This window comes from Bison bison, unplaced genomic scaffold (assembly GCF_000754665.1).
Source record: "Bison bison bison isolate TAMUID 2011002044 unplaced genomic scaffold, Bison_UMD1.0 scf7180017864516, whole genome shotgun sequence".
NCBI classification, from domain to species: Eukaryota; Metazoa; Chordata; class Mammalia; order Artiodactyla; family Bovidae; genus Bison; species Bison bison.
Window position 1 is genome coordinate 8,431,356 of NW_011495069.1, and position 11,002 is coordinate 8,442,357.

The following is an 11,002-nucleotide window of genomic DNA, read 5'->3' on the forward strand; positions in this document are numbered from 1 at the left end:
CAGGCCTCTGTCCTCCTCTCCTTGCTTGTCTTCCTCCTCCTATTCACTGCTCTCCACTCCTTCCTGCCCTCTCCCACTCCCTTCTCCCTGAAGTGTGACTTCTCTCCCACTGATCAGAGCCCAGGTACGGGACTGGAACCCCTGGAAGCTTCTATGAACCCTGAAGAGCCTGATGGAGGCCCCAGAGCACTTGGCAGAGCCCAGAGGTATATTTTTAGGATGAGCCCAGGGCAGTCCTGCCTGGCAGGATGCCCTGCTTTCTCTTCCTCCATCCAAGCCCCAGAGCAACTGTGTGATTTGCTTCTGGACAAGTCCAGGCCCCAGCTGGCCTGAGAGCCCCACTGCAGAGATGGAAGTAGGAGAGGCCTTGTGTGCGGATGCAAGTGTGGGTGTGGGCACGAGCCAGTGTGCCCAGGGCTGGGGCCAGGGGAGCTGGAACAGGATCCATATCCCCACAAACCCCTGACCAGCTGGCCTTGGCCTCCTACCCTCCCAACGTTGTCCATCATCCATTCATTCACTCATTCAACAAGCATGTGTTGGCCATTTATTATACTAATGCTGGGGATGAGAAAGATGAATGTGATATGACTCCTAGCCTCAGAACTGAAATCCTGACCTTCTCCCCCTAATCGGCTCCCCACTCAGTTCATCTCAGTTGACAGCAGCTCCATCCTGCCTGCGGCTCAGGCTCAGGCCAAACCTCACATCCGATTCATCAGCACATTTGTTGTTTTGCCCTGGCTCAAAATAGATCCAGGATCTAACTGCTTCTTATTCCTTTCATCCATGTCACCCTGGTTCAAACCACCATCACAGCTCACCCACCTGACTCACCTGGCCCCACGGGTCTCCCTGCTTCTGTCTCTGCTGCCAAATCAGCCTCTTGCCAGAGTCTCAGTGGTGCTGGGAAAACAAGGTCAGACCAGGCATACGGCAGGCAGAGTCCCCACCCAGAACCTGCGCCCGGGCGGGGATGACCTTCCCCTAGAAACACCTTCCACTTACTCCCTCACCTCAAAGCTCAGCTTTTCCTGCTTTTTCTTTTTTTTTAAATATTTATATATTTATTTGACTCCATCACGCCTCACTTGCGGCACATGGAATCTCTTACTTGCGACATGGGAACACTTTAGTTGCGGCATGTGAAATCTAGTTCCCCGACCAGGAATTGAACCCAGGCCCCCTGCATGGGGAGCGCAGAGTCTTAGCCACTGAACCACCAGGGAAGGCCCCATGGAGGCCTGCCTGTAACATTTAACAGTGCAGGCCCTCCCTTTCTCCAGACCACTATTGCCAACTATCTCATGGGGTATGTTACTTGTCTGTTTTGTTTATTGCTGATTTTCCCTCTCAGGAAAGCAAACTCCACCAGAGCAAGATTCTGTTTGCTTGGTTCACTCCCTGAGGGCCTGCCTGGCCCAGAGTAGGGGCTCATTAAGTAGCTGTAGAATGAGTGAGTGACTTGTGGGGTGACCCAGAAAAAAACTGTCCCTGCCTCCACTTCTACCATTTCCTGTCTGTCCCCACACACGCAACCACAGTGACGTCACTGCCTCAGACAGCTTTTCTGGCCCCGTGGGTTAGGCAGCCCCTCTGGGCCCTTCCATAGTCCCCTTCCCTCATCCTGTAATTGCCTGGTAGCTGACCTCTCTTTCCCTAGGACAGTGAATTTCGGGGGAGGGAGTGCATAATGTTTGTCTCACTCAGGAGCCAGAATGGTTCAGAGGTGAAAGGAATGGGCAGCCTGGGTCTAAGTCCAGGCTGAGGTGTGGAAATTGAGTCCAGTCACCTAAGCTGGGGCTTCCCTGTCTGTCCAGTGGTTAAGGTCCTTGCTTCCAACACAGGAGGCGCGGGTTCAGTCACTGATCTGGGAACTCAGATCCCATATACCAAGGGCCAAGGCCCAAAAAAGGAAGTTACCTCAGCTCTCTGGGTCCATTTCCTCACCTGGAAAATGGGGATAATAATAGTATCTCCCTCAAAGCCCCCTCAGGAGAGGATTAAATAAACAAATACGCTGGCACTTAGAGCCACAGATGGCACCAAGTATGTTACGAATGTTAGCTATTATTGTTCTTCAGAATTGTATCTCCAGAGCCTGGCACAAAACCTAGCCTGTACTTAGTACTTATTAAGTGTTTGCTGGATGAGGGACTTCCCTGGTAGTTCGGTGGTTAAGAACCCACCTTCCAATGCAGCAGACACAAATTCAACCCCTGGTCAGAGAACTAAGATCCCACATGCCGAGGGGCAACTACTGAGCCCGTGCTCTCTGGAGACCAAACACCACAAATCCCGTGTGCTGCGACTACAACCAGAAGTAGCCAAAATAAATAAATATATACATTTTGTTAAAAAAAAAAAAAAGTATTTGGTGGATGAATGAATGAGCGTGTACAGGCACAGAGGAGAAGGAGCGGCATGAGAACCTAAAGGAGGGCCTAACCCAGCCGGAGAAGAGTCAGGGAAGCTTCCTGTAGGAAGGGAGCTTTGCACCAGTCCCTGGAGGAGGAGGAGTTAGTGCAGGAAGGTGAGAGGCAGCAGCAGCCCCCTTTCTCTTGCTGCAGGAGAGAGCCTGATGCCTGTGGAAAGTCAGCACCTCCCTTAGTGACTGACTCTGTAGTGTGAAGAGGCCAGAGCCCCCCTGTGTGGGCCATTTTGAGGACATTCTTGAGTGTGTGAATGGTGCCCCACCCCAGGCTGGCTGCCCCCTGAGGCCCTAACATTCCTGTGGTGGCTCCCTCATCGTGTCAGCAGCCTTCTGAGATCAGGGGAAGGCAAGAAGGCAGGAGGCTAGGACTTCCCTGGTGGTCGAGGGGTTTAGAATCCACCTTCCAACGTGGGGGACGCAGGGCCAGTCCCTTGTTGGGGAACTAGGATCCCACTTGCCTTGTGGCAACTAAACCCACATAGCAACTACTTGGCCCTCATGCCACCCCACACCACAACAGAGAACCCATGTGCTGCAACCAAGATCTGATGCAGTCAAATAAATAAGTAAATATTTTTTAATTAAAAAAAAGAAAGAAGCCAGGAGACTGCTACTTGTTCAGGGACCCCCCCCCCATAGGGTAGGCCTGGCTTTTAACTAGGCTATAGTCTTAAAATGGATATTATTACTCCCTCCCTAGAGAAGCAGGGACAGAGGCCCAACATTGTCCAGCCAGTAAGAGATAGAAACAGAGGCCACTCCAGGTCAGACTGGGGCTCCTGGCAGCCAGTCTGTCTCTCTATCACTTCAGTAACTCCTCATGGGTGACATCACCCATTCCTGACTCCCCACCACAGAGCACAGACCCAAGAACTGAGAGGTAGGGGGTGGCTGGGGGGGACCCTCAGTGGGGTGTGGATTAATGGAGAGTCAGGAAATGGAGCCTTCAGGAAAAAGAAAGGGCTGGTTACTCAGTCATGTCAGACTGTTTGTGGCTCCTCTGTCCATGGAATTCTCCAGGCAAGAATCCTGGAGTGGGCTGCCATTTCCTTTCTCTATGGGATCTTCCCAACTCAGGGATCTAACCCAGCTCTCCTGCATTGCAGGCAGATTCTTTACCATCTGAGCCACAGGGAAGCCCTTCACCCTCAGGAAGAACTCCACATATGGACTGGAACAAGGATCCAGTACTACAGACCCTTCCGACAGAGCTCCAGGCAAGGGCTAACCCATGGGCCTGAGTGTAAGGTGTCAGGAAAGGTGCTGAAAAAGCTGGAGCTAGAGTTGGATTGGCAGAGGGTAAGGGTGGAGGGCTGAAGGAAGAGAGACCAATCCTGGGAATAGTTGGAAGCACCTTATCCATTATCACACACCCACACCGCAGCCACTTGATGCCTCATTATCTCATCTGTTGATGGAAGGGGTTAAAATGTGGAGAGCCTGTATCCCAGCCAGGAGCAAGTCCCCCAGCTACAGTGACCAGTGGGAAGCTCTAAGGACTCTAGTCAGGAGCTCAAGGTTCAAATCCCACCCTGCCACTCCTTAGCAGGGTCTCCTTAGAAGATACCATCCCCTCTCTGAGTTTCATTTTGCTCATCCATAGGAAATGGCAGTGATTCTCATCCCTTCATGGGAAATAGATGGGGAAACAGTGGAAACAGCGTCAGACTTTATTTTTGGGGGGCTCCAAAATCACTGCAGATGGTGACTGCAGCCATGAAATTAAAAGACGCTTACTCCTTGGAAGGAAAGTTATGTCCAACCTAGATGTATTCAAAAGCAGAGACATTACTTTGCCAACAAAGGTCCATCTAGTCAAGGCTATGGTTTTTCCAGTGGTCATGTATGGATGTGAGAGTTGGACTGTGAAGAAGGCTGAGCACCGAAGAATTGATGCTTTTGAACTGTTGGTGTTGGAGAAGACTCTTGAGAGTCCCTTGGACTGCAAGGAGATCCAACCAGTCCATTCTGAAGGAGATCAGCCCTGGGATTTCTTTGGAAGGAGTGATGCTAAAGCTGAAACTCCAGTACTTTGGCCACCTCATGCGAAGAGTTGACTCCTTGGAAAAGACTCTGATGCTGGGAAGGATTGGGGGCAAGAGGAGAAGGAGACGACAGAGGATGAGATGGTTGGATGGCATCACTGACTCAATGGACGTGAGTCTGAGTGAACTCCAGGAGTTGGTGATGGACAGGGAGGCCTGGCGTGCTGCAATTCATGGGGTCGGAAGGAGCTGGACACGACTGAACGACTGAACGGAACTGAACTGAAACCTTGGCCTTGGAAGGCTGATGTGAGATAGAGGTTGGAATAGCTCAAGGCCAATCATGAGCTGTGGGCCCTGCTGGTTATCATTATTAGCAATCCAGAAAACTGGTTTGGAAGGGGTTAAGTGGAAAGCTTGCCTCCCAGACAGGAGCCAATCAGAGCTGGCAGGGGAGGAGTCAGGCTGCCGCTGGGAAAGAGATCTAGATTGACCAAACACTGCCCTGAGAAGGGAGGCGAGACACAGCAGAGCTTGGGAGCCATGGGGCAGGGGCTTGGCAGGGGGTCCCCGGCCTCTGCACCCTGATAGCTCCAAGCCAGAGGGTGCAGGACCAGCTGCTAGAGGTGGAGGGAGGAGGGACTGAGCTGCCTGGACTGGGACAGCGGCAGGGTGGGAGAGGACCAGAACTTAGAGCCCTCCCAGCCCCCCAGGCAGGGGCCACCGGCTGCACTCAGGCCTTGCCCTCAGCTGACCCTGAGAGCCCACATGGGATGTAGGGTCTAATTTTAGCTCCAGCCGCAGGGCCCTCAGCCCAGGAGTGCTTGCCAGTGGACACAGGGTGGCCGGGCTGCTCAGGGGCTGCTCAGAAAGGGGGAGGATTGGGGAAACCAGCCCTGCTTCTGTCCAGCCCTGCACCCTGGCCAGACCGCCTCGTGTGGGAGTCCTGACAGGTCCCCCATGGCCTGGCAGACCGCCCTCCTCTCCCTCAAGGCTAAGGTCAGGGTGTGCAGCCAGGAGGGCAGAAGGACACTGGCTTGCAGTCTGCACAGGGGTTGCATCAGCCTGAGCAGCGCCCAGGGGCAGGGGGCCCTGCTGGGAAGGGCAAAAACTGGCTTGGTTGTCCAAAGGCCGAGGAAGCAGAGTCCGGACCACAAGAAGGCAGGGCCAGAGAGTGGGGTCGTCCCTGGCCTGTGACTTGTGACTTGCTGTTGGATCTTGCCCTCCACAGGCCTCAGTCTTCCCATCTGTACAATGAGGGCGCTGACCTAGAAAGTGGATCCCCATCCCAGAGACGCCCCCTCTGAACCCCTGGCTTCCTCTGCTTCCTGCAGCTCTGGCTGTGGGTGGCCACATGCAGTCATGGAGAAGAAAGTCCCTCTGGCTGGCCCTGTCGGCCTCCTGGCTCCTCATCCTGCTAAGAGTCTTCCCAGTTCTCCGCCTGGCAGAGCCTGCCAGACGCCAGGCAGGGGCCCCCCAAGGCTGGCCCCGCTGGCTGGACGCAGAGCTCCTGCAGAGTTTCTCCCAGCCTGGGGAGCTCCTAGAAGATGGCCCTCAACCTCCTCAAGCCCCCCGTGGCGGCAGCTGCTACCGGGGAGCTTGTTTTGATGCCTCGAGGTGCAGAGGTGGTGGCCTCAAGGTGTTCGTGTACCCAGCGGTCGGACCCATCTCTGAGACTCCGCGCAAGGTCCTGACTTCCATCGAGGGCTCCCGCTACCACACAGCCAGCGCTGCGGAGGCTTGCCTCCTCATCCTCGTCCTCAGCCCCGACACCCCTGCTGGAGAGTGCCACCCGGTGCTCCCGCAGTGGGATGGGGGCAAGAACCATCTGGTCCTCAGTCTCCACCCCGCCCCTTGCCTCCGGATCTTCCAGCTGGGACAGGCGATGGTGGCCGAGGCCAGCCCCACGATGGACACCTTCCGGCCCGGCTTTGACGTGGCCCTCCCGCTTCTCCCCGAAGCCCACCCTTTGCGAGGGGGGGCTCTTGGCCAGCTGCAGCAGCACAGCCCCCTCCCTGGGGTGGCCCTGATAGCCATGGCAGAAGAGAGGGGCGGGTGGCGTACGGTGGGCACCAACTTCTCTGCCTGCCCCTGGGATGGGCGCTGTGAGCAGGACCATGGACCCAAGCAGTAAGTGGACCTCTCCCCTTGGGGGCTGGATGGGAGGGGTCTGTGGTGGGAGTGAGCCCAGGAGCCCGGGTAGGATTGAGATAGGCAAATTTAGACCTCAGCTGTAGCAGGAGGGAATCGGGTTAGACAACAGAGAACACGACCAGCAAGATGATAATCTGCTGCAAGAAGTGATCAAGGCAGATTTTGGAATATTTTCTTGGGGATCTTTAAAAGCACAAAATGTGATTCACTCCTATTTACTCTTCTTTTATGCCAATCCTTCCTTCCCTAACATTTTAGTTAACATACAAGTCTATAGTGCTTACTGTGTGCTTGTGCTAGTCACTCAGTTGTGTCCAACTCTTGGCAACCCCATGGACTGTAGCTCACCAGGCTCCTCTGTCCATGGAATTCTGCAGGCAAAAATACTGGAGTGGGTAGTCATTCCCTTCTCCAGGGGATCTTCCTGACCCAGGGATTGAACCCGGGTCTCTTGCCTTGCAGGCAGATTCTTTACGAGCCACCGGGGAAGTCCCACTATGTGCTAAGCACTTTTTATAAATGATTATCATAAAATAATACTAATCTATATCTTTTAAGTATTGGTGTACCAGACACTAAAGCCCAGAGAGGTTAAATAACTTCCCTGAGGCCACCCAGCCAGAAAGAGTACAGCTAGTATTTTAATCTAGGATTGCGTGGCTCCAAAGCCTTCAGCATTAGAGTTCTGGGTTTTAAGCAGGAGTTTATGATCAATTCTGAGACATGCCTCTGGGCCATGATCACAGATGGAAGCTGCTCCTATGTCTCATTTTGGGGATTAACCTCTAGCCTTTGGCTATAGCAAATATGGATAAAGTCAGACCTGCAAAAGCATTCCCACCAGTGAGAGTGTCTGAATACATACAAGGGACATGGGGACCCATGGGGACATGGAAAACTCATTCAAAAATGTCTCTGCCTGGGCTGGTTGGGGTGATACATCTCAGGTGGTAAAGCAGTTAACCCCTAAGCACCCTAATCCCTCTGCACCCCCAGGAAGCCAGCAATATCCTAGGCTGGCTGGGCAGACTGGAGTTGGAACCTGTCACTCTAGAATCCTTCTCTTGTCCCCTGTGTCAGATATCTCCCTGTTCTTTGCTAGAACAACATGGCTTATTCTGAGCTCCACTTCCCTCCCAGGAATTCTTCACGTGGCCAAGCTCCATTTTTGCCTCTGCCTGGGGCTTCTGGGGCTTCTCTCAGCCACAGGGCTCTTGTGGGAATGGAATCTCTCTACCTCCCAAAGGCACGTGGCCTCCAGGGAGCCCCGCAGCCAGGTTAGGAACAGCAGACCTGTCCCTCAGTCCCCATGGCCCTTCTGCCAGGACCCATCCCTAGCAGGCATCTTGTGGACCGCACCTGAAATGCTGGGGATCCCCCCAGGCACCTCAAGCTCCAAATTCAGATGGAGCTGACCTTTGGTGACAAGGTTCTCCACTCACTTGCCTGGCCTTATGTCTGATTAGACACTTAGCCATTCTTAGTTACAGGAAGTTCTTCTTTCAGCTGACTTTAGTGACTGCTAAATGCTATTGGTTACTGGTGAATCTGAAAGGTATTTTAGCCTGAACTTTGAGAAACTGAAACTTGGGGAGTGCACACGGTAGGTAGGAGCTCACTAAATGTTTACTGATTGAATCCAAACTGGCCAGAATTGGCCAGGGTTTTCTAATTGCTGTGGGCCACCGTCTGAGTTGCCTTTTTGATAAGTTTATTTCCAAGGTGTCATGCATGGCAGCGTCTAACTGTCCCCCGAACTTCAAGCAGTTCTGTGTTTGGTCTCCACCTACTTGCAGGCGTCAGGACTTGTAATCTCTGGAGTAGCTGGAGCCTCAGTTTCCCTGTAGTGACAGGCAGCTGTCTGAACAGCTGTCAAGTATAGGGACAGAGAGAGGGAGGCCCACAGCCATGGGCCGGCCCCGGAAGGTAGCCTGAATAAACAAGTGCTGGCCTGAGAAAGAGGCAATTCACGGCCCCCGCCACTGGCCCACATTTACTCCGCCGGGGGGAGGGGGAGGGTGAAAAGGAGCATTGGGGAGAGCCTGCTCTCCGGGGCGGGTGCTGTGCCAGCCATGGCTAATCCTCTCAAGCACCTTTCAAGGGAGGTGTTACTATCCCCATTTCAGGGAACAGGAAACTGAGGCTCAGAGAGGTGGAGGGAGCCCGCCAAGGGCCTTTGGTGACAAGCTCCTTGGTTCACCAGGGCCTCCCTCACTGCTCTGATCTGGCACTTATGAGCTGCAGAGCTTGAGATTAAACCGCACATTTCTGGCTCCAAAGCCCATATTTTTCCACCTTCGTTGAACAGTCTCCTGTTGCTTTGGAATAAGCCTCTAACAGTTTAAATTGTTATTTATTTACTTTTATGAATAGGGGATTCATTCACATGGTACAAAATTCCAAAGGCACAGAAGGGTATACAGTAATAACTCCCTGCCATTCCTGTCTCTGGCCACCCAGTTTTCCTTCCTGGAGCCAAACACCGTTGCTAGTCTCTCTTGTGTCTTTTCTGAAGTACTCTGTGTGGATATAAACGTGCATAGGTTCTTCCCTGCTTTTTTTTTAAAACATAAATTTAATGCACGTTTTAAGATCCCCTGCCCTGTCGCCACTGTGCCCAGGAGGTGCAGTGCCTAGGGCCCATGATATTGTAGGAGCCCATGAAACTGTTTTCATTTCTTTGAAAATCAGAAGGAAAAAAGAAATGAACTTTTGAATAGAAGAAAATGCTTTAATACATTCGTATGTTCATTTTTATACCAACACAGTTGTCGAATATAATTTTTATAATATTTTTATGGTTGAGGGGCTGCAAAGGCCAGAGCCTAGGGCTTTGCAAATTGCAATGCGGCCCTGCCTGGGGCCATGGGTGGAGTCACCTCATCAGCAGTCTTGGGCACTGAGGCCCCAGGTCCATGGCAAACACTTTACAGAGTCACAGATGATCAGCAGTCACCATGACATCCCTTCTACAACACACACACACACACACACACACGTGCACACACACACACACGTGCACACACACACACACATGCCATGCAGTGCTCAACCAGCCTCTGATAGGGAACTCGACACCTCCCGAGGCCACTCACTGACTACTCTCAGCCAGCTCCATTACTAGAATTTGTGCCAAAACTGACCTTTCAGACATTTGGCCCATTGGTGCTGAGTCTCTCCTCTGTTGCACACTGAGCTTTCATTTGTCTAGCACCACTGAGCGCCCATTCTCTGCTGGGTGCTCTGCTTGGCCCTGGGGATACTGGCTGAAGGAGGCACAGCCCCAACCTTCAAGTAGCTCAGTCTTATTAGAGAGACAGACAAGTCCCTGGTTATGACAGACATTGTTAAGTAGAGAGAGGCTGGGCAAGCTGCCTGCCTGGCTCCTCTACTTCAGAGCTGTGCAACCTCTTTAGGTCTCAGTTTCCTCATCTGTAAAATGGAGCATACACATACCTCTCATCTCCTAGGGTTGCTGTGAGAATGAAGTGAGTCTAAGTATTTAATGCACTTAGAACAAAGGACATGCTCAGTGAAGGTTCAGTTCAGTTCAGTTCAGTCGCTCAGTCATGTCCGACTCTTTGTGACCCCATGAATCGCAGCATGCCAGGCCTCCCTATCCATCACCAACTCCCGGAGTTCACTCAGACTCACATCCATTGAGTCAGTGATGCCATCCAGCCATCTCATCCTCTGTCGTCCCCTTCTCTTCCTGCCCCCAATCCCTCCCAGCATCAGAGTCTTTTCCAAGGAGTCAACTCTTCACATGAGGTGGCCAAAGTACTGGAGTTTCAGCTTTAGCATCATTCCTTCCAAAGAAATCCCAGGGCTGATCTCCTTCAGAATGGACTGGTTGGATCTCCTTGCAGTCCAAGGGATTCTCAAGAGTCTTCTCCAACACCACAGTTCAAAAGCATCAATTCTTTGGTGCCTAGCTTTCTTCACAGTCCAAATCTCACATCCATACATGACCACTGGAAAAACCATAGCCTTGACTAGACGGACCTTTGTTGGCAAAGTAATGTCTCTGCTTTTGAATATGCTATCTAGGTTGGTCATAACTTTCCTTCCAAGGAGTAAGTGTATTTTAATTTCATGGCTGCAGTCACCACCTGCAGTGATTTTGGAGCCTAAAAAAATTAAGTCTGACACTGTTTCCACTGTTTCCCCATCTATTTGCCATGAAGTGATGGAACCAGATGCCATGATCTTCGTTTTCTGAATGTTGAGCTTTAAGCCAACTTTTTCACTCTCCTCTTTCACTTTCATCAAGAGGCTTTTTAATTCCTCTTCACTTTCTGCCATAAGGGTGGTGTCATCTACATATCTGAGGTTATTGATATTTCTCCCAGCAATCTTGATTCCAGCTTGTGCTTCTTCCAGCCCAGCGTTTCTCATGATGTACTCTGCATATAAGTTAAATAAGCAA

At 52.1% G+C, this 11,002-nt stretch overlaps 1 protein-coding gene across 1 annotated transcript in view; it reads left to right on the forward strand.

Moving 5' to 3' along the window:
• Positions 1–4,938: 4,938 nt before the first annotated feature.
• The window catches only part of EXTL1 (exostosin-like glycosyltransferase 1), a 17,696-nt gene continuing 11,632 nt past the window's right edge, over positions 4,939–11,002 (forward strand). The window contains exon 1 of the mRNA XM_010830088.1: positions 4,939–6,549. Coding sequence (XP_010828390.1) covers positions 5,774–6,549 — 776 coding nt within the window. The 5' untranslated portion in view covers positions 4,939–5,773. The remainder of the gene's footprint in view (positions 6,550–11,002) is intronic.